The following is a 25,020-nucleotide window of genomic DNA, read 5'->3' on the forward strand; positions in this document are numbered from 1 at the left end:
TGTAATTCACAAAAATTAACTCAAAATGGATCAAAGACACCAAAAAAGGCTAAAACCAGAAAATTCCTAAAAGAAAACAGGAAAAACCCTTCACAAGCCAGTCATAGGCAACGGTTTCTTAGGACAAAGAAAAGCACTAGCCATAATGAAAAAATTGATAAACTGACTTTATTAAAATTTAAACTTCTGCTGTTAAAATACATGGTTATGAAAATGAAGAAACAATATATAGATTGGTAGATAATATTTTCAATACATGTATATAACAAAAGATTTCTACCCAGAATATATAAAGAACTCTTACAGCCCCATTAATCAACCCACTTTAAAAATGGACGTAAGATTTGAACTGGACCATTTTCTTACACCATATAGAAAAATAAACTCAAAATCGATGAAAGACCTAAATATGAGATAGGAATCCATCAAAATCCTAGAGGAGAACACAGGCAGCAACCTCTTTGACCTTGGCTATAGCAACTTCTTGCTAGACACGTCTCCAGAGGCAAGAGAAACAAAAGCAAAAATGAACTATTGGGACTTCATCAAGATAAAAAGCTTCTGCACAGCAAAGGAAACAGTCAAGAAAACTAAAAGGCAACCGACAGAATGGGAGAAGATATTTGCAAATGTCTTATCAGATAAAGGGCTGTATCCAAAATCTATAAGGAACTTATCAAACTCAACATCCAAAAAACAAAAAATCCAGTCAAGAAATGGGCAGAAGACATAAACAGACATTTCTCCAAAGAAGACATACAAATGGCCAACAGACACATGAAAAAATGTTCAACATCACTCAGCATTAGGGAAATATGAACCAAAACCACAATGAGATACCACCACACACCTGTCAAAATGGCTAAAATTAACAAGTCAGGAAATGACAGATGTTGGGGAGGATGTGGAGAAAGGGGAACCCTCTTACACTGTTGGGGGAAATGCAAATTGGTGCAGCCACTCTGGAAAACAGCATGGAATTTCCTCAAAAAGTTAAAAATAGAGCTACTCTACAACCCAGCAATTGCACTACTACTACTAGGTATTTATCCAAAGGATACATCGTAATTTGAAGGGACACCTACACCCCAATGTTTATAGCAGCAATGTCCACAATAGCCAACCTATGGAAAGAGCCCAGATGTCCACTGACAGATGAATGGATAAAGAAGATGTGGTGTGTGTGTGTGTGTGTGTGTGTGTGTGTGTGTGTGTGTGTGTGTAAAATAGACCACTACTGAGCCATCAAAAAGAATGAAATCTTGCCATTTGCAACAATGTGAATGGAACTAGAGGGTATTATGCCAAGCAAAATAAGTCAGTCAGATAAAGACAAATACCATATGATTTCACTCATATGTGGAATTTAAGAAACACAACATATGAATACGGGGGAAGGGAAGAAAAAATAAAATAAGATGAAAATTGAGAGGGAGGCAAACCATAAGAGATGCTGAACTCTAGGAAACAAACTGAGGGTTGCTGGAGGGGAGGTGGGGGGGGATGGGACAACTGGGTGATGGGCATTAAGGAGGGCACTTGATGTAATGAGCACTGCATATTATATGCAACAGATGAATCACTAAATTCTGCCTCTGAAACTAATTAAAAAACTAATAAATTAAAAAAAATATAGAAAGACTCTGAGTTTTCTTTGCAGCAACAGCCTACAGCAGGGGTCAGCAAACTACAGCCTACAGGCCAAATCTGGCCCAACACCTGTACGGCCTATAAGCTAAGAATGGTTTTGATATTTTTATTTTTATTTTTAAGATTTTATTTATATGACACAGAGAGAGAGAGAGAGCACAGGCAGGGAGAGTGGCAGGCAGGCAGAGGGAGAAGGAGAAGCAGGCTCTCTGCTGAGCAGGGAGCCCAATGCGGGGCTCGATCCCAGGACTCTGGGATCATGACCTGAGCCGAAGGAAGCTGCCCAACCAACTGAGCCACCCAGGCGCCCCTGGTTTTGATATTTTTAAATGGTTGAAAATAATCAAAGGAAGAACAGTATTTTGTGACACATCAACATGATAGGAAATTTAATTTCCAATGTCCATAGTAAAGCTTTGCTGGGACACAGCCATTCTCATTTATTTACACAGTGTCTAAGGCTGCTGTGATGTCATAGCAGAGCTGAGCATTTGCGACAGAGACCATGTGGCCTGCAAGGCCTAAAATGTTGACTATCTGGACTTTTACAGAAAAAGTTTGCTGATCCCTGCCCTAGAGTAGAGGACCTCTTCCTGTCATCCTCCACTAATAAAAATGAGATTACCTGGTTAAATTCTCAGTCCTTTTACTTATCTTATGATGGAGTAGAGAGAACAAATTATAAGACTTTGGAGTAATCCAGATCTAAGTTCAAGCTTTATCTATTACTTAAAGACTTCTGTGACTCTGGGTAAATTTTTTAAGCTTTCAGTCTCTAAGATTCATCACTTGGAAAGAAGGGAAGACTATGCACATCTCTGAGAACTTCTAAAAAGATTACGTGAAATGAGGTCAATAAAAAATGTCTGACGGGCACCTGGGTGGCTCAGTCGGTTAAGCGGTTGCCTTCGGCTCAGGTCATGATCCTGGGGTCCTGGGATCGAGCCCCAAGTCCGGCTCCCTGCTCAACAGAGAGCCTGCTTCTCCCTCTCCCTCTGCCTGCCACTCTGCCTACTTGTGCTATCTCTCTGTCAAATAAATAAATAAAATCTTTAAAAAAAATGTCTGACAGTTAATAGGCACTTAATAAATATTAGTTCTTACTCTTCTTTTAAGTAAGGTATCCAAGAACAGTGGCTCATCAAATATGGGCGAGAAAAGAAGAACTATCCCGATCACTCACCAGACAGTTCTTATCTGATACAGGTTAGTTATTAAACTTCACTTACTTTTGTTGTTGTTGTTTATGCCTTTATCTGTGCTGAAAATAAATGTAACAATATGTTATGTATTCTTTTTGGGTCTGGCTTCTTCTACTCAAACAATGAGGAACTGTGTCAGTATTTGCCCAAATACTCAAAGTACACTCGATACATCTTGAATCCAATTTAACAAATACTTACTTATACCTAACACAGAAAACACTGTGATAAGCTTTATTCAGAAAAGAATACGACATAGTTATTGCTTTCAATGAGATCAGAATCTGCATGAAGAAACATGACTGAAATGCCTAAAATAATCTAAAAATACTATAAAGCTGGATACTTATTTGATAATTATTTACTGTAACAGGCAGGGGCTGGTGCTGAGTCTATGATGATGAATAAAATCATCCCTGGTCTTTTTGTCTACATTCAGGTACAACCCTTTCTGAAAGGAATGCCCATTATTCAGCTAAAAACAAAACAAAACAAAACATAATCCCTGGATAAGACTAAACAACTAGCAACATCCTCTAGAAAAAAAAGTGGAAGGGACCTTAGCAGAGCTGGAAGGTAATACCAGTCAAGAACCTAAAACAGGTTCTCCAGAGCACTTCCAGAAACAGATGATTCATGGAAAACTGACTATTAACACAAGATTCTCAGAAGAGAGATGACCATACAAGTAGACAGCTTCCACACAAGACTATCAAAATAATAGTTCCAGCTATAGCTAATAGAATGGTTTTGGACTTTCTTTTGGCCAACCAAAACCACTAACATTCATGTTATTTATAGCTGACCAACATTACAGATGAAATAAAGCAATCTGGGGTGCCTGGGTGGCTCAGTCGGTTAAGCGGCTGCCTGCGGCTCAGGTCACAATCTCAGGGTCCTGGGATCGAGTCCCAGCCTGCTTCTCCCTTTCCCTCTGCCGGCTGCTCTGCCTACTTGTGCTCTCTATCTCTCTGTCAAATAAATAAATAAAATCTTATTTATTTATTTGACGGAGAGAGACACAGTGAGAAAGAGAACACAAGCCGGGGGAGTGGATGAGGGAGAGGCAGGGTTCCCGCTGAGCAGGGAGCCCAATTTGGGCGGGGTTCAATCCCAGGACCCTGGGATCATGACCTGAGCCGAAGGCAGACACTTTAATGACTAAACCACCCAGGCATCCCATAAATAAAATCTTTAAAAAACAGAAAAAGAAAAGAAACAAAGCAATCTATATCTAAGCTAAACGAAAAGGCAATCTGGCTACCTAGGGAATGCTTGTTTTCTGGGTCACGCCTGAAAAATCTTAGGTTATGCTAGTGACTTATATTCTAGTCCCTTCTTCTAATACTTTTCATTATTCTTGTTTGTCTCACAGTCCTTTGATGTTTATTGTCTAGTGCCTCAAATTCTTCAACAGCCACTGTGCCAGCAGATGTTTCAGCAAATGACTCAAAGAAAAAAAATGACATCCTGCTGATTAATATAAACTGAAAATCATATCTTCACAAATGAAACCCCATCTTCAAGAAGAATCAGCAACATAGGTGAAGGTCTGGATGATCCCTAATGATCTCCTGCAGCTTTGACTGAGTGAAGAACAAAAACAGAGACTGAGAATTTAGAAAGTTCATACACTCTCAGGAAAACACTGATGATTCTTTAGCCGAAAGTCATCAGAACTGGTTTTGAATTCATTCAGTCAACAAACAAATTACATTACTGAACACACTTTAAAAGCCAGCCAATCAAAGACAGTCCTTACTTCTGAAGTAGCCAATGAGGAACAAATTCAGTCCAATACATTTACGGCTTGGGGCCAACCAAATAACACTAGTCACACCCCAGTAACCATACTTCTACAGATGGCATCAACCCACTCGTGCCTTTGAACATCTGCCAATCCCTCAGCTCCATACTTCCCTAAAATCCTATGTAAGATCGGTAGTTTGCTGGGTTGGAGAGATTCTGCCAGATCCCAGCATAGCTCCCTTACAACAGTGAGCAATAAATTCCACTTTGTCTCTTTTTTTTAGATACCGAATGATGGTCTCATCCTCCTCTGACATCCTTTAAACATTCCTTTTATTTTTAAACATTTTATTTATTTGTCAGAGAGAGAGAGAGAGAGAATGCACAAGCAGGGGGAGCTGCAGGCAGAGGGAGAAGCAGGCTCTCCTGAGCAGGGAGCCAGATGCGGGGCTCGATCCCAGGACCCTGGAATCATGACTTGAGCCAAAGGCAGACACTTAACCGACTGAGCGACCCAGGCACCCCAACATTCCTTTTAATAGAACTAACATGGACATTTAGCTTTAAAATAAAAAAACTGGTATGGTACTAAATATTTATTTTTTAAAATAAGCTAAAAATGTTTAATTATAAAATCAATCAGGTCAGTATTTCTATGGTGAATATTCTGGGATCACAACCAACCAAGATTTTATTCTGGCAAATTTCTTGAGTAATGGTTTTTAATGTTTTTCAATTAAGTGCTTTCACAGAACTGTGTTATAAGATTTTTTGTCGGTGATGTGAAAAGTCCTCTAAGTCATGTCTGCAATCTCAGCAGGATCCAGAGCATGGCTGGTTACATCCTAACCAGAACACTAGAAAAAGATGGCTCAGCTTCTTTGGCCCTACCTTCATCTTCATCAGGGTCGACAAGCCTGAAAAGAGTTCCCTTTCTCAATGCCTTGCTACCCATGATGCAGCATGCTATCCCTCCAATGAGGCAGACAATCATTTCATCTTTCGTGCCTGACTGGCCTGCAGCCCGAGCATACTTGGTTAGAGAATTAATCATAAATATGGATGTAGGGAAGTGTCTCCATTTGCAGACCTTACAACCTAAGCTACAATAACATCATCACACTATCATATCACAAAAATGCAATCACAAGGCGAAAAAGGAATCTCAAAAATTCACCTGTTTCAACTGCCTACCTTAAGGTAACCATATTCATCAACTCCCAAAGCTAAAGTAGATTTTTTTAAAATGAGAGGAAAAAAAATTCTTGGAACTGTTGATCTGCCCCTCACATTCCCTTTGTCATTCTCTTCAGACTCTTCCTTTAGCCCAAATTGACAGAAACCAATTAAGAGACAGAGGCAGAATAGTAACACAGAAATAAAGAGATCCTTACTTTCCATTTGAAATCTGGTGAATTTAAATCTTGAGGAGAGAGAAAAGAATGTGAATGAGGTCAGCCAACCTGTTAAAATCCCCTGGTTGGGGCACCTGGGTGGCTCAGTCAGTTAAGAGGCCAACTCTTGGTCTCAGCTCAGGTCTTAATCTCAGAGTCATGAGTTCAAATCCCACAATGGGCTCCACGCTGGGCATGGAGCCTACTTAAAAATAAATAAATAAGGAACACCTGGGTGGCTCAGTCAGTTAAGTGTCTGCCTTCAGCTCAGGTCATGATTCCAGGGTCCTGGGATTGAGCCCCACATTGGGCTCCTTGCTCAGCAGGGAGCCTGCTTCTCCCTCACCCTGCTTATGCCCTCTTCTTTCCCTCTCTTGGACAAATAAATGAATAAAATCTTAAATAAATAAAATAAAGTGAAATAAAATAAAATCCCCTGGTTGCTTAGCTCTTTCCTTTGAGATGCCATCTGTGAACAGGAGTTAGTGTGGTAATAAAAAAAATATGAGCTCACCATTTAATAAGGCCTACTACGTGCCACACATTTAAACATTACTGCTGCTGTGCAAAAGGAATCATCATTCTCATTTTACAGGCAAGAACAATAAGACCCCCAAGGAATTAAGTAAATTGCCTAAGGTTAAGCCAGTGAACTCTCAGTTAGCGGCTGGTTATCCCGGGATTCCAGTTAGGCCGTGCTGCCACCATTCTTATTGAGAAGAATGACTCCAAGGAATTAGTGGGGCACTGGAATCACGGTAGAGACTCCTGATGCTAGATCCCACAGGTTCTGATCCCCTAAGAGACTCATTACTCCAATAATCCACAGCTGCTGAAGATGAAGATGATGATATGAAAATAGACAGTAATAGCATCTTACATGGATTACCTCATTTCATCCTTAAAACAACCCACACAGTGCATCTATTCTAGCTAGTTTTTACAGATGAGAAAACACAGTCCCTAAGAGGTTACCTTGCCGAAGCTGACACAAGCATGAGTGGTGGAAACCAGAGCCCAAGACCTTACATACTACAGACTCCACTCCATCAGATGAATGTATCAGATCTCTCAAGTTTGTTGCAAGTGGAACTAATTCTGAAAATCATCATTTTATAAAACACAATAAACTCTTCAGTGTGGCCTTTAAGATCCTTCATGATCTTGCCACAATCGGTAATTTTCAACCTTATTTTCCAGAAGTTTTCTTACTATATTCTGTAAATCCCCCCGAGTTTACTTCCTTTTGCTGAAATGGCATTTTCTACGGATTCCAAAGAACAAAATTTTATCCATTATAAATCTTCCTCCCCACACAGGGAAAACCTCTCCCACTACTGAAATTCCATAGTACTTTGTCCTTCTCTCGGGACACTCAGGGTATATTTATGTTCTTGACTGGATTCCTACTTGACTTCAAAAGACATAGATTCTGTGTAAACTCTGTGGAATGAATGCCCTTCTGAGGCAAAATGCCTGGCTGGAAGAAATACGAAGATCTAATGAAACCAGAGAAAAAAGACAGCTTTAAGTCTTCAGAAATTGCCATCCTAAGGACTATGACCCTCTAAGAGCACAACAAAGTGTCAAACTTATTCTTGTAAAACACAGTGGTTAGGAGGATAGACTGTAGACTCCATCTTGCTGTATGGACTTGGACAAGTCACTCAATTTCTCTCTGTTTTGGGAAACTTTTACATATATTGAAAAAGTGGCTGATATTACCAAACCTCAAGAAGGGGACAGGAACTGTCAGAGATGGGAATGTTCAGAATGAACAATTTAGATGATAAGGAGACCAGTACTCTTTTCCTCTCACAAGATCAAGAGGAGATACGACTGAACATTACAATATAAGTCAAATTATGGCATAGAGAGGTGAACACAGACTTCTGGGTAAAAACAGACCCTTTAAAAATTAGCTGTTCGAAAAAAATCGGCTGTTTGGACATGGAATACAATTTTTCAGGAAAATAACATGTTATATATTGCCTGGGTTTCTGGCCAACACATAAAAACCAGTTTAACTTAGTATTACTTTAGTAGTAATTATTGATTTTTATATTAATAGCCTGTTGCAGTTACCAGCTCATTTTAATATTAGCATACATATTACTCAGTGTGTACAATGATTTGTAACAAATCATCTTTACTGTAGAAGTAGGAATTCACAAAATCAAACATCATGAATGCAGGAGGGGATCTGAGTAATAGCTAGGGTCACTGTGCTTCCTCATTTGCCCAGGGTAGTAATGGTTTCTGCTCGTCATTCTAATTATCAACAGCTCCCTTTCACTCTCAAAAGTGTCCTGGTTTGGACTAAACTGATATGGTCACCTTAATGTTAGTATCTTCACTCTTCTGTTACAAGTGAGGAATCTAAGCCACATAGCAGTGCTGTGACTTAGCCAAAGTCATAGAGTTAGGAAGGGACTTATTAAGAAATAATATAAGAATATAAAATATAAGAAATACTTATTCCTTAGTCTGGGAGTCTTCCTGTCCCACCAGTAGCAGGATAATGGTGATGACAGTGATGGCTAGGAGCTGGGGCACCAGCAGTGCATATGGCATAAAGTCTATGTGAGTAAGGCTCTCTCCATCCCAGAGGGACTCGACAGTATCAGGAGCTAAGGCCGGAGAAGTTTCGGGGATCTTTGTTTGTATGCCCTAAGCCTGGCCTACTGCCCTTTTCACTGTACCCCCTTGTGGCTTCTTGTCCAGCTATGGGTAAGATTATGGGGAGAATGAGGAATTTAGTTCGGACATGTCACATTTGAGATGTCTTCCAACATATAACTGGAGACGTAGAAACGGAGTCCAGACTGGAGATATCAATATGAGGGTAAGCAATGAAAGGGTGCTATCTAAAGCTTAGGGCACTCATCAGAAGAGCAAGAGGAGAGATCTGCAGTAAAGAACAGGGGTCAAAGGAAGGTGAATGGTGAGGAAGTTAAAAAAAAAAAAAAAAGGCCTCAGGGCATTGAATAACCAGCTCCAAAAATGAGGGGAAGGAAGGAATGATGGCTCTCACGATAATGATGATAAACTGCAGCCACTACCATTATCGGAAACTTATTATGTCCTGGGAATTCCATCAAGTAATTTATACACATTAGCTTAGCCCTCATTACTATCCTCTGAGTTGGGGAAAAAAATAAGGCCAGGGAAGTTACAAAACTTGATTCAAGTCACAAAATAAGTAGCAGAGCAGAGATTCCAACTCATGTCTGACTCAAAGGAGCTCTGATCTTTCTACAATATTCTGCATAGTGGGATCTTATCTTCTCTCTCCTTTCCTTTGTCCTTCCTATGTGACATTTGTGATTATAGGTAGCCTGGCTTATAACTATTTTTCTTCTGTGGGAAGATTAATTTTATGTCTCTATTCACAGTTAAAATGGTACCAAATCATGTGAACGTGACTTCAGAACTAAGATGTGGTCAGTGTTTCTTCTAGTGACTATACAGACCATATTTCTGCCCCACGCACGTTCTACTAGATAAGAAATGGAAGATGTTTGCTCTTTACACTCTGTGCTGTGGCCGTGGTCATATAACAAACACAGGTGTCAAAATGACCATGAACTGTTATTTATAAGACAGAAACCATTATCAGGAAATTCATTAATTGATATCCTAATTATACATTTTATTATGAGGGGCACACATTTGCTCGTTTAAGGTGGGCTTGAGATTTGCTAAGAACAATTCTTCTGAGAATATGAACCTGTGCAATTTGCACATAAGTATAAAATTCAAAACCAAATATTGTCTACTGAAAGGTAGTAACAAAAACTAAGGAGAGCCCTGTTTTTAAAATCATATTAATAAAAAGTATAAGAATTAACTATCTTGCTAAGAACAATTTCATCTTTATGGATATTAATTGAAGTTATCAGCTATAATATATACTCTGATCATCCCCTTAAAAAAAAATCTACTGAAGCACTTTTAAAGAATGAAAGCCAGGCATTGGCAAAAAAAGTTTGATTCTGAAGTTACAGAGGAAGACTCTATTGTCATAGGGAGGGAAGTCTTAGGCTCTTCTCTGTTTCATGCATATAAGTCCAATCTCCCACAACTGAGAAAAGATCGTAAAGGCCAGGGACAATTTCTTCTATTTCTTTTGTACGGTGACTAGCACAGTGCTTGGAAGACTATTATGGATTTGATAAAATCCTGGCATGTACAATTCTCAATTTTACATATTGAGAACTTATTGTCATTATACCATTTAAAAAGGAAATATTTTCTCTCACATGAAACCACAGATATAGCCAGAAGCAAAGATTTTCTACAACAAACTTTCACAATTACTTTCTCATGGAATTTGGTGAGGCTGGAATTTTAGTAGTGTTCTTAATAACCTAATTTTCTGCATGAAACAATCAGTGCCTAAAATAAGGAATTAAAAATTTCATTTAGAAATGGTTCTGATTCATAGTTTACCAATTATATTAGCAAGCACTTTGTTGGGATTCAATAGGTATATAGAACTAGAAAAGTCACTTTTTTTTCCATTAAAATATTTTATAGCAAAAAAGTATTAATACACTCTATATGTGCTTATCTTTTTGCCTCATGAAGGGTTTGTCATCCAAGCTTCATGCTTTTGCCTTTTCACAGACAAAGGAAGCACAGTTAGGATTTCAAAACACAAAGGGAAACTAGTAGAGACTTTAAATTAAATACGGAAATGAGCCACAATGTACCCTGTTCCTTCTTTGCTCAAGAAATTGCCAGTCTGCTTATTTGATTGATAGTTACTTTTGTTCCTTCTTGGGTTTATTATGCTGTCAAATACTACATCCTTGAAAAAGACTACAGAGATTAAGGCAAACAAATGAATTAGAGACAGAAAACCCTGAAGAAGATACCAGGATTCCCTTCGGTAGATCTTAGAAGGAAGGCCAACTAGATTCATCACAGCCTGTAATTCCATATTATGCTTTTGATTTCACAAATTAACAGTCTTTGTGCAGTTAATGAAGCATCTGAATCAGTAAGATGTGAAGCAGAGGAAATCATCACTTAGAGAGAAAGACCCCAATTATCTCTAAGTTTTTGGAAGAAAGTACACTCTGATTCTATAAAATCAAAGTTGTGGGTTCAATGGGCTAATGTGACACAGATGAAAAAAACTATGTTCTAAAGCCAGCAACTGGGGCACCTGGGTGACTCTGGCCTTGACATATTCCAACTAATCCTGCTTGCTCTTGGGCCCTGGGCAAGAACATTTGTAACCGTACAATCCATCACAGCTACTGACTGTGGTTTGGTGGCCTTCCTGCACATAACAAAAACACATTTGTTAGGTTCCTTCTCATTGCAAGACACATAATAAATTCTTAATGTAATTTGTGACATGTAAGTGGATTTTTAAACTTAAAGATTAGTTTCAAAAAATGTAGTTAGTGTGTGCCAAGGGCAAAATAAGATACAAAATACTTGACCATTCCAAGTCCCAAACAATTTCAAATTCAAGTTGACTTTTTACTTTTCACTTGATGTAAGATACAGCTACAGGACCAAAATTAGAAAGCTAACATGCTCTGAAAAAAACCCTTGTGGTAGAGGCACCTGAGCGGCTCAGTCAGTTAAACGTGGGACTCTTGATTTCGGCTCACGTCATGATCTCAGGGTTGTAAGATCGAGTCCCGCATGGAGTGCCACACTGGGCGTGGAGCCTACTTAAGACCCTCTCTCTCCCTCTCCTCTCTCTAAAACAAACAAAAAAACTTTTGTGTTAACATCTGAAATAAAACCTTAATTTTAAAAACTCATTATGAAAAAGTTCAAACATAAACAGAAAAGAACAGTACAAATTAACCCATACCATTCTCATGTACCATCACTCAGCTTCACCAATGATCAATCATGACGAATACTGCTTTATCTATATACCCCTACCTTTTGTTTTCTCTAGATACCAAGTCATTTCATCTCTAAATGTTTCAGAAAAACCTTATAATTTTGGCTGAATGGTGACAGAATTTGGGGGGGTTGTGTTTTATTTCTCATTGTTTCTTATTTTCAATACCTATGTCACTGAAAGAGAGAAAGCTGGTGTTTACTGAAAGCAAGGAGAAGAAAACTTAGGTTTTTCAGTTTTTCTGGCATATCTAGTGCTTAAATACAGTTGTAAACTTTTCTCCTCCCTCCAGTGAAGGAAGAGACGTGGCTGGCAAGATAGAATTATTGGGGGGCAGCCCCCTGGCCCCTATCCCCAGCTGCTCCCACCTCCTAGGCTCTGGCCTGGCTCAGCCTGCTCCTTTACAAGGATGCTAAGACCTCCAGCGAGCCTGGGCCAAGCCCCAAACACAACTGTGATCCCAAGCTCCAGCAAGAAATGGCCCTCAAGCCAAAAAAGAGAGAGAGAGAGAGAGAGAGATAGTCATTCAGTTTAACAAACATTAACTGAGCACTAGGGATAGGATGAGGTAAAATGAATAAGCCAAAGATCCCTTCTCTAGAATGAGTGAGACACACATAAACAGATAATGTCGATAAAATGTGGGAAAGCTAGAATAATGATATCCACAGGGTACTATGGGAACAGAATAAGGGCACTCAGACCAAATTAGGTATTCAAACAAGGCTTCCAGGAAGAGAGATCTAAATGCAAAAATACTGCAAATGATTGTTACTATGTTATTATAATAAGTCCAATATGAAGTTTCTTTTAAACGGATTTCCTTCATTTAGTTGGTTAGGGAACTGGGTGGTAGGGGTTGGGAGGGGGAATTCATCAAAGAATATTAGGAAGAAAGCAAAACACCAAGAATTCAAAAATAACCACTATATAATATCTTTTGAGGAATACCACAGGGAAAAGGGCTTGGTCTCTAGCCTCAAGAAGGTAGGAACCTAAGTGGGAAGAAATTAAACATGCATCAGAAAACCTTATTATAGAATATTCAATCAAAATACAGAGTTTAGGGATGGGAAGAGTGGACTAAAATATTTGGATAAGAGCTGGGACTTAAACCAACATTTCAAATATAAATTTACCCCAGATCAGAAAGGGAAGCTAATCGAGTAAGTAATAATAAAATGAGTCTTAAGTGGTCAAGGAGCCTTTGTCTTTAAAAAGTATTTCTTCATTCTGTCCATCTCTGAATTGATTGAAGCAGGCAGGGGAAGGTCTTTTATCCAAACCTCAGTTTCCAAAGAGTTGTCTGTACACATTTACATGTGTGTCACGTATGTTAGTGTCAGAACATGATGGTTTGATTTGAGCATTTGCAACTGGACTCTAAGCTATTCCACTGGAATAATACACAATGTCAAGTGCATGCAAAGATCTACTCTGGCAGGTATCTGATTCTTGGGGAGAAAGTACAAACTAAAATCCATAAAAATGAAAGTTGTAAAAGATACATAAGAAAATTCAATCAACATTACAAAATTAAAAAAATATTTTCCAATTGTCATCTGAGATCAGTGCCTCACGACTTATAATTCTAACTTTAATAGGAACGACAGCATCAGCTAACACATTAAATAGCATCTACTATGTGGCAAGCTTTATATAATTAACTCATTTAATCTTCAAAATAAGTTATGAGGTAGATACTCTTATTCCTCCCATCTTATACAGGAGGTGTACAGAGAGATTAATATTATTCTTTCTTCACCTCCAGTTTTTAAATCTTTACTTGTCAGAATTTAACTCAGAGGTTAAAAAAAGACATGTAGGATTTCTCGGAGTATAGGCTGAAATCTAATATTTTTGTAAGTTCAGAAAAATTACTTATATCCTTCACTGACTCAAGTGAAATGATGTGCGATAGTGTGTTGGCACAGAGCCATACACATAAATGTAAAATCAATCCGTGAGGCTAAGAGGTAGAGTTGCAAATAGAAACATGCTCTAAAAATGGCATGTTTATCAACAGACCAAAGAACAATCTCTGAATATTTCCCATGGGACTGAAGAATGCATCTTTTTCATAATACCTACACAGAGATAAATGACTGTATCATATTCAGCAATAAAGGAAGCCAGTGGTGAAAAGCATTTGAAATAACTTTTGTCCCTACTGAGTAGCAGAAAAATATTACTCCGTAGGTAGAGTTAGTTGCTTTTTCTTCTAAGCTGAAGGCACCGTATATGTAGCTACCCCCAGCATCTGTACACTGCAGTATAATGTAATTATCTGTTTAGGTAGTAGCCTTCTCTCCAGACTATGAGTCCTGGAGGATAGGGTCTGAATGTACTCATCCTGGGGTTAAAACCATCTCTGCATCTAGTAGAATGAAGGTTTACTGGATGAATAAATGAATGATTTGATAGGTGACTTTTAATAAAATCTCAGGCACTACAAAGTATTATAGGAAAATTTAAAATATCAATGCAGTTATAGGGTGTTTGCTATTCTAAAAGTAGATTCCAGTCTCCTTTGCCTGGCATTTAAGGCCTTTCTACATGGCCCTAATCTACCTTCTTAACCTTCTCTCATCTACTTCCTCCTCCTAGTTATATCCTGGGTATGAATTACTTTCTCCTTCTGACACAAGCTCTTGTACTTTATCTCTATGCTTTAACTCAGTAATCTCCAAAAGTTTTAGATCATTTAGCCCTAGTATAAAATACCTGAGCCCACTTATTTAACACTGTGCTAATATGTTTATTATAAAACAACCATAAAAATAGAAGAAAACAGATATTTTAAGCAAATGAGGAAAAAATACATAAACAGATGTTTTAATTTTTTCTTCCTGTACACAGTGGATTGGTTTGGATATATTTCACTTTGAAAATCACTGATTTACATAAAAAGAACAAATCTCATAGAGTTTTTGTGAGAATTAAGTGAATCAATACGTTTAATGCACTTAGAACAGTGCTGGTCATGAAGGCCAACTTTAAATGTTAACTCTTCAAAGAATTATTTGAATACATCTCTTATGAGGTTGGGATTTCTCACTGTAGGAGGCGCTGATCCTATAGAGTTTAGCAAGAATCCAAGCCTAAGAAGCCAAAATAAAGTGGAAACTTGGAAAGACTGGGTTTATGGAAAATGATGCAAAGGAAAAAAGATGTAATTATTAACCTCAAGAAAAATAAAGTGTACAAAAAGGAAATATAATCATACTATATTATCTGGCTCTATAGTACATTATGTTTACACAGGCCCAATAACACAAACACTGGCTGCAAATTTAACTAAAAATTGTGATATAAGTATATGGAAAAGATGGGGTGTTAACACAGCCCCTCAAATCCTCAGTTTTTATTAGCAAAAGGCTAAAGTTTAGGCATGTTACTTTAAGACTTGCAGATACCTATCAGAAGGAACAGCTAAAATATTTCAATGATGATCTCTGAGGAATGTGACTGGAAAGGTAGAACACTTTCTTAAATTTAAAAATTTTTAAATTAATAGCCTCCCACAACCATTCAGTTTACTATTTAATTTTAAAATTTTGTGTATGTATTATACCAATCAGATTTTTAAAATAAAGTCAATTTTCTTTCTTTTTTTTTTTTTAAGATTTTATTTATTTATTTGAGAGACAGAGAATGAGGGAGAGAAAGCACATGAGGCGGGGAGGGTCAGAGGGAGAAGCAGACTCCTTGCCGAGCAGGGAGCCCGATGCGGGACTCAATCCAGGGACTCCGGGATCATGACCTGAGCTGAAGGCAGTCACTTAACCAACTGAGCCACTCAGGCACCCTAAAGTCAATTTTCTTAAATTTTAAAAGTAATAGCCTCCTCCCACAGAAAGATGGCAAGTTGAGTGTGTATGTTCAACTCTACTCTCTCCAGAACTCTCAGTGACATACCAGAAAAAAGATGTAGAAAGGCATAGAAATCTCCCAGAAAGAAGAGAAAAAGAGAATAAGATCAGAAATTTAATGCAAGAGTTTTGGGAATGAAATAATAAGACTCCAGGGAGAAAGAAGGGAGAAAATGGAGGAAAAAAAAAAATCAAAGAAATAATTCAAAAACTTTTCCTAGAACTGAAGAACATGAATTTTTAGACCGAAAGGGTCAAAAATGTCCAACAAAACAAAGTATATCCAAACCAGGGCACATCGACGTGAAATTTAATAACAAGAGGAAAAAAGAGATCTTGCAAGCTTCTACTTCTAGGGAGATAAAAAGAAGTCACGTACAATGAGATCAGCAGTGTTCTTCTCGATGGTTAACACAAGTTAAAAGGCAAATGAAGCAAAGCATTGAAAATTCTAAAAGAAACGATTTTATATCCAGTCAACCTATTCATGTAAAAGCACTTTACAACATGCAAAGGCTTTCATGCACTCTCAGGAATCTATGAGAAAATGTGTTCACATGAAACGAGAGAACCAACCAGAATAAAAAGGAGGGGGAGGGGGACATGGAATTCAGGAAACAGGAAATCCGAAGGTTCTATTTATCAGATGATATTAAAAGTGATCATGAGTTTCTTGGTTTTAGGAAGATGAAATCCACACAGGCATACATTTGCTTTTTGAAAATGTTAAAACAGTTCACGTGCTCTTAGATTTACATAGTTTTGTTTTTACAGCAGTCTGAGGATAAAGGAGATTACAAGAGGTTTTAACTCTTACCTGCAGCACAGCAGCAAGGGAATATACCACTATGAAGATCACAGTTAAAGAAGTGTGACCACTTTTCATCAAATGAATAGTGTAGAGGAAAATTAAATGTCCAGGAATCACAAGAAGCAGTAGAACCTGAGCAGATTTATTATTCACTCCTGTATTAGAAAATGTAAAAGTTAAAACAAAATCCTATTTGGGTTACTAATAGGTCACAGTTATTAAAATTTAAGGATTACTTTCGCATTTCTATACTGTATAGCATCACATAAAATTCTGTTGCTAACAATACATTTCAACCACTCACAGTTTACTTAATTCTTTGAAATTCTCATTGTATGTCATATGCTAATTGAATGGCAGGAAGTTGATAAAAGCTTGCTATGAAGAACACTGGTCAGACTTTAAAATTTATCATAATAATAGAGGGAAGACAAAAGAAAACACATAAAGTTCTTAAAGCACAGGAATGTTCTAATTTTACTTTTCTTTCAGAGTTCTTTCACTGATATTTCAGTGGGCATTTCTGATCCTCATTCAGGAGTCAATAGTAACAAATGTAGGGATCCGAAGGAGCACCTGCACCCCAATGTTCATAGCAGCAATGTCCACAATAGCCAAACTATGGAAAGAAGATGTCCACTGACAGATGAATGGATAAACAAGATGTGGTATATATATATATATATATATATATATATATATATATATACATATATATATATACACACAATGGAATACTACTCAGCCATCAGAAAAAAATGAAATCTTGCCATTTTCAACAAGGTGGGTGGAACTAGAGGGTATTATGCTAAGCGAAATAAGTCAATCAGAGAAAGACAATTATCGTATGATTTCATTCATATGTGGAATTATAAAACAAAACAGAGGAGCATAGGGGAAGGGAAGGAAAAATAAAACAAGACAACATCAGAGAGGGAGACAAACCAAGGGAGACTCTTAATCAGAGGAAACAAACTAAGAGTCGCTGGAGGGGAGAGGGGTAGGCGGGATGGAGTAACTGGATGAGGGGTATTAAGAAGGGCACTTGATGTAATGAGCACTGGGTATTATATAAGACTGCTAAATCACTGAGCTCTGCCTCTGAAACTAACAATACACTTTATGTTAATTAATTGAATTTAAATTTTGAAAAAGTCAATAATAACCTTTATTTTCATCAGAAAAGAAGTGACAAGAATTGTGAGGTTTAATACTGCGGTCACAGTTTTTTGGTAGTCACTGCCTGGGTGACACAGACAAGACACTATTCCTTGTTACGGAGGTTTTCCCTCTCCTCCTGTTTGTTTGGGATCAAATGCCTACATTCAGAAAAGCCAAAAGGATTAATATAGGAAAGACAGTATATCTGTCTCTCTAAATCACCTAGCAATGCTTTCCTATGTATATAAGGTTCCTCCTTCTTGACTCATGAACAAGACATCCCAGAGAAAAGGATGAAACAGAGAAAGTATACAAAGTTCCTCAGCAACTGCACAACTGATACACATGACTTTCTTTCACTGAGATTTAATGAACAGAATCTATTCTATTTAAAATCTACTCAGGTCTCAGGAATAAAAAAGTCACGTCAAACTGACAAAATATGTGTTCAGCAAATGCTGTCCGTCTCTATTCTCAGAGAATTAGTCCGGATATACAATATGTAAAAATCCACAAGCACATACCTGGACCAAAAAAAGTCCTAAATGGGTAGTAACAACCTTTGGGTTCATCAGGCAATTCTCCTGGAATGCTATGTAAATGAAGGTAGGTAGAAATCCTACTAGCCTGAATGGCCACCAAATTACCACCAATACCTGAAACATAAGGAAAAACAAAGCAGTTATCCTTATATTTTAAACAACTTGCATAAATTCAACCAAAGGCAAAGCAATTCATGTTATAGCCTTGGCCAATAAAACAAACAAACAAAAAAGAATTCTTCCGAAATGCTGACTTATTTGATGTTGAGGTAGGTTTTCCAAAGATATAAAGTCATTGTTATGTAAGACTCATGCATTATTTTTTCAAATCTGACTCACGGACTGAAAGCAGACCAGACTAAATAATTTTTTTTTAAATTACAACCACGGCCAAGATACAAAGCTAGGGAGCAAGATGTTTAATGCTTACCACCTTAATGAGAGGAAAAATAAGCTTGATTTTTTTCAAATACAGAAGGCTTGATATACCTCTTCTCAGGTTACTAAAGAAACTGGTATCAGGGACTGAAAAAAATACTCAAGAAAGTCATCTTTCAACCTCAGCTATCCTCTCAAATCCTTTACAGACCTGCCCTACAAGAATTTCTCTTGGCAAAAGGAACATAAAACCAGATGGAAATCTGGAACTACACAAAGAAAAGAAGGGTGCTAGAAATGTAAAATAAATCAGAAAATAAAAAAGATATCATTTTCTCATTTTTAATCTCTTTAAAACAATAATAACTGGCCATTTAAAGCAAAAATAATAACAATGTATATAGGGCTTATAACAAAGTAAAATGTATGACAAAAACAGCACATAAGAAAGAGAAGTGAAAATCCAAGTATACTGATGTAAGGTCCTTACCCTTTATGTAAACAGACTAGATTATTATTTGAAAGTACACTGTGATAAAGATATATTAAAAGCCCTAGATCAGTAGTTCCCAAAGTACGGTCTGGGGTCTGAAGGAAGATTAGTTCTAGAAATCCTAACCAGAAGTCCCAGAAGGAGAGCTTCACAGTACATATTAGCATGATAAAGGCTTTAAGAAATCCTGTAGTAAAGAAATCTATTTGACCTAATGCTTCCCAAACTTAATTGACCACAAAACTCACTTCTCAAGGTATACTATTAATCTCACAGAACTAGTATTCTTGTGAAATCTATTTCAGAAAATGCTACTAGTTCTGAGAGATGTTGATAAATGTTAAAAGATATCCTTGTCACAATATCAACACTGATATGCCTTACTTTAAACAAAGTGTGTATTTTTCTAACTAACAAAACAGATAAATTAGCAGTTATGGGGGCAGGGGGAAGCACAGGCTTTGGAATCAAGCAGATCCGAATTTAAATGCTGAGTTACCACTTATTAGATATGAGATGTTGGACACATTACTCTCTTATTGTGAGGATGAAATGATATAACATGCATAAAAGACCTGCATGTTATCTGGCACATAGTAGGTACTCACTAGTTATCAAATGAGGGTGCTGATGGTGTGTTAATTAGAGATCCTTTAAATCGTACATCCTCTAGCACATTTAAAATGAAATTCAATTCTCAAAAGTCCCACCTTTTCTGAGGACCATGGAATGAATCTTCTCTATCAGTGTTTTTAAGTGAGTGGAATTTAACATAAAGTGAGCTCACTGTGATATCCAACTAGGAGATTCGCTTACTGAGATACAAAAAAGATTTTACTACCATGAATACCATGGCTTCCAAGAAGAGCACTCCAGGGAAGCTCTAGAATTCTCATGTAAGGTGAAATAACGGAAACACTGATTCAAACCTTACTAATGATGGGGTTGTTATAATTTAAATTTTTCACTGAAATGTTGGACAATATAGCTCTCACAGTATTGGTGGTAGTATTTATGCTGGTGACTTCATCAACTAATATTCACTGAAGAGGATTTGAACAGGTGGAAGAAAAGCAGTAATCATTCCAGGCAATGAAAAATTAGGTCTTTGTCAGGCCACGAAATAGGAATCTGGTTGGAAAGGTAAAGGAAAAAGTTGTACACATCCAAGAGCATATGGAGGGCTTTGAAAGCGAAACAGAAGAATTCAAACTTGATTTGACAGGCAGGAGGAAATCACTGATAAGTTCATTTTCCTAAGACTGAAGTAATAAAAACAATGTTTAAGGAAGACTAGCCTGCTGGTGACAGTTAACTGACATTGAATAGGGAGTGGGTCAGGAAGGCTACTTTATTACTTCAATGATGGCTTAAGTAAGACATTAGCAGACTACAACGCTGAGACATTCTTGTACAAATAAGTGAACAAGTGAATTATGTTAATGGGCAAATCGATGAGGTTTGGTCATTGTCTATTCAGAGAGGATGAAGGGCTGGGTTGATGGTTCCGTGATTTTAAGGGTGGATGATGGGGGGACAGTGGCACCAGGAAAATTGGAAAGGGGATCTAGAAGGGAAATTTCTTCATGGACATTTTATAGCAACACAAAAATGTAAATGTTCAATTGAAATTTTAGGTATGAAGTTAGATTTTGGGGAACTTGCCTTCATATAATATATTTTATGACATATAAATATACAAAAGCAATTTATATTAAATGTGTAGCACATCCTGTGACATGTTTTCCCTCAGGTAGAATTACTTTTTAAATTATATTGGTGTAAGCTGTACTAAAATCCAATATAATGACAGCCAGCCCAAAAGTCAGTACGACTCGATTAAAATTATCTTACTAAATGGAATTCATACCAAAAAACCCTGTGAACCTAAATATTATAATTCCCATTTTATAGGTAAGAAAAAAATATAAGGCAGATCTTTAAGGGATCCACAGAGGAGTGATAGATTTTAATGAACTGAATTGACTTAAGCAATGCTTAAACCTAGCTAACTCTAACTGATCCACAAAAATTGACAGGGGCAGCAGCAAATCATGAGATAGCAGATAAACCCAAAGTAAATGATAATCCAGAACTGAAATACCGTATTTTGCCACACTAATCTTAAAAGCTTGATTCTGAAACCAATATCAAGTAGTAAGAGTAAGAAACAGTTCTTTTCAAAACTAGGTTGTACATACTGAGAACAGGGAGTGTCATTTCTACCATGAACATCAACCTGGGGGTGGTGGGAGAATGGAAGGGAGGGGGAGATACACCTCTTAAAATCTGAACCCTAAAATTCCTGTTCCCAACTAAGAGTACATATAATGATTTGATACCATTGTGAAGAGTATATCTAATTCTTACCATTAATAACTGGTGTGTAAACAACAATGCCAACCAAGTTTGGATCAGATACAGTTGTGTCCAGAATAAGGCCCCCAATGCTGAAAGATAGAAAATCATATAACTTGGGGAAGAGGAAAGAAATGTACTAATTTTAAGCTGCTCTTTACATACAAACACTTCTACTCTAAAAAAACATTTTTTTAGACATTTAAAAAACAGAATAAAAAGGAAAAATATTTCAAGTAAAAATCAATGGCAACAGTGAAATGTTGAAAATAAAACATGGTCTGATCTCCAAGATATGTTCCTTATAAAAAGGAAAAGAAAATGCTTTAGGTGCGTTAAGATGTCTGGAAGGATAAGAAATTATTAACAATGTCTATCTTGGGTGGAGGGACTGACAGAAGACTGATGGTTATTTTATATCCTTCTGTATTTACTAATTTTTTAAAACCACGTGCATTTATTGCTCTTACAATTTAAAAAAAATTTTTTTTTTTTTTAAGCAAGCTCTATACCCAACGTGGGGCTTGAACTCACAACTCTGAGCCCAAGATCAAGAATCTCATACTCTACCAACTTGAGCCAGCCAGGTGCCCCTAAAAATAGTTTTTAAAAGAGTACTTCTTCATATTTGAAATCAGCAAGGCATCAGAGGGATCATTTTTACTGTGTGAAAACTAGATAGGTGTAGCATCTCATCACTGGAAAATTAAAATAACGGGTTGTAGCCATAGAAAGAGCTGACTTTGAGGATGAAGGTCTGGAAAAATAATATACAGTTACATAGCAGCAAGCCAAATACTCTGATGGAGTATACTGTCTTGAGCTTGGAGATTTTTTAAGTTTCCAAGACCAATACCAACTGGTTAACTTCAGCTTCTTGGTCTAAGTCCTGTGAAACACTGCCAGTCCCTATACTCCATGAGATCCTGTTGCCTGAATCTTCCAGGAAAATGCAATCTACATTACAGAAAAATAAACCCCATGTTATCAGAGAATGGGGTTGTCAAAATATCAGACCAAATGTTCGACCACTACCTGATAGTTAACATTAGGAACTTATTAAATATTATTTTAATTTTTCAGTAAAATAAATGAATTGTGGCTTACTATGCTAAATTACTAGGACGTCCCATTAAAAGTTACATGGCAAAGTCCCAAAGTAGTCATCCTCAGCAGTATTTTAATATTTAAGCTCTAATCTTAAATATATATATATTTCATAGAACAAAACTAGTTATGTGTCAAAGAATAAATTTCTATGCCAGAACACATAGGTTCATGCTGTGACCATAACATGAACACTTGCTAAAACACATCTTAAAATGTTTTTATGACCCAGGTAACAAAATATTATAGAAAAATTAGAAAAGACAAACAGAAAGAAGAAAATAAGAATCAACCTCAGTGCTATCATTCAGCGTTATACTGTTAGCATCTTGGTATATAGCCTCCCAGACATTTTTAAACACGTAGATTTTTAAAAATAAAAACTCACATTGTAAAAGTAATTCTCTCTTTACTTTTATTAAATTTTATTTTTATTGAATAAACATATGTACATTATTTAAAAAGTGAAAGTACCACAAAGTTTAATAGTCCCCAGCCCCCACCCCCAGCACCTGTTCTCCACTATCAATTCTTTTCAACTTCTTTAGCTGTTTCTTCTGGTGTTTAATGCTACATTTCTAAGTAACATGTTTATACTGTGATTTCTTGATTTTAATTTTAGACATTAACCTAATGACCTCCACTGTGACAGATGAGGATTTAATCTCACTTGCCCTTCCCCTCACCACTTTGGATCCTTCATAATTCTCTTCCTCCCCTTATCTTGCCAACTTGGTTATATAATTTTGGGTGAAAAAGATTTAGGGTTTACTTTACTATAACATTGGAATCATTATTCACAACTGAGCCACCAAGTGTATTAGAGTTCACTTTTACTTGTTGATTTGGCCCATATTTTTCCTAATTTGGGGGGTATTTATTACTAATTTGGTTTCAACTTTCTAACAAAGTTAGTGAAATGCCTCTGAATACAGTCAGACTCATCAGGTAACTGATCAATTCCACTTTTGTTTCTTAGAGACAATCCTCCTTAAGTCCTCTGTCCTCCTGCCAACCTGGATGGTGGCCTCTAGGCCTGCTACATGGCTGTCACCCTGCACCTTCCCTTCAGTCTCCCACCCTGGGTTTTGGTCTGTGTGCCATGACCAAGTCCCAACATTTCATAGGACCCTATTGCCTGAATCTTCTAGGAAAAAGCAATCTACATCACAGAAAAATGAATCACATGCTCTCATGGAATGGGTTTCCTCATTCCTGTGTCACCTTCTTTCTTATTTCCTCATTTTGATAGACCTTATCTTCTACCAGCGTTTATACGAAAGGGCATATGGGAAGCAAACTTTTTGAGATCCTGCATGTCTGAAAATTTCTTGATTCCACTCTTACATTTGGTTGACACTACAACCACACCTTATGTTCAAAATACTCTCCCTTGAAAATTTTGAAGCAATAACTTTACGTGTTGCTATTGGACATTATTCAGATTCCCAATGCTTTATATATACCTCATCTTTTCTCTCTAGAATATTTTGGGATTTGTAGTAATGTCCTTTGATTTGGTCTCTCCTGCTATTCACTGTGCTAGGTACTCAATGGGCCCTTTCAATCTGGAAGCCCATGATCTTCAGTCCTGGGGAATTTTCTTATATTATTTCTTCAATAATTTCTTCTTATTGTTTGCCTCCAAGTGCTCACCTCTGTTTTCTGTTCTATTTTCCAGAACAGTTCCTCAGCTCTATCTTCTAACTTTTCTAAATCTTTTGTTTCTGCTATTTATATATACTTTTTTTTTTTTTAAGATTTCATTTATCTAGGGGCGCCTGGGTGGCTCAGTCAGTTAAGCATCTGCCTTCTGCTCAGGTCATGATCCCAGGTTCCTGGGATCGACCCCTACATTGGGCTCCTTGGTCAGTGGGGAGCCTGCTTCTCCTTCTCCCTCTGTCCTTGCCCTGGGCTCATGCTCTCTCTCTCTCTCCCTCTCAAATAGATAACAATCTCTTAAAAGATTTTATTTATTTGAGAGAGAGTGAGCAGGAGGAGGAGCAGAGGAAGAGGGACAAGCAGACTTCTTGTTGAGCACAGAGTCCAACGTGGGGCTTGATCCCAGTACCCTGAGATCACGACCTTGGCCAAAATCAAGTCCATCGCTTAACCAACTGAGCCACTCAGGTGCCCCTATACAGTCTTCATTCCCAAGAGCTCTTCCTATTTTTCAAATCCTCCATATTAGAGCATTCTGTTCTTGCATTATGGATGCCATAGATTCTCTTACTGCTCTGAGGACACTGATGAGTTTTTTGAGGTCTTTCAACTACCCCTGCACTTTCTTTGAATACCATTTTTCTGCTTTCTGTCTTTCACGTTAGAAGCCTTAATCAAATGTCTGGGGATCCTTTCGCTGTCCGCTCCCCTGGAAGGGGCACTGCAGAGCACACCTGGAGCTCTCTGCGTACAGAGGCAGAGCTCG

General features: G+C 37.4%; 1 protein-coding gene across 3 annotated transcripts in view; it reads right to left on the reverse strand.

The window, feature by feature from the left end:
- Nucleotides 1–25,020, reverse strand: part of SLC41A2 (solute carrier family 41 member 2) — a 112,272-nt gene that overhangs the window by 11,158 nt on the left and 76,094 nt on the right. For all 3 annotated transcript variants that reach the window (XM_088025310.1, XM_028121688.2, XM_028121689.2), the window contains 3 exons: nucleotides 21,498–21,577; nucleotides 18,239–18,370; nucleotides 16,560–16,708 (listed from right to left, as the gene is read on the reverse strand). In XM_088025310.1, coding sequence (XP_087881436.1) covers nucleotides 16,560–16,708; nucleotides 18,239–18,370; nucleotides 21,498–21,577 — 361 coding nt within the window. The remainder of the gene's footprint in view (nucleotides 1–16,559; nucleotides 16,709–18,238; nucleotides 18,371–21,497; nucleotides 21,578–25,020) is intronic.

Source organism: Eumetopias jubatus, unplaced genomic scaffold (genome assembly GCF_037043125.1).
Source record: "Eumetopias jubatus isolate StellerSeaLion01/CBP00866 unplaced genomic scaffold, mEumJub1_p1.0 scaffold_8, whole genome shotgun sequence".
NCBI classification, from domain to species: Eukaryota; Metazoa; Chordata; class Mammalia; order Carnivora; family Otariidae; genus Eumetopias; species Eumetopias jubatus.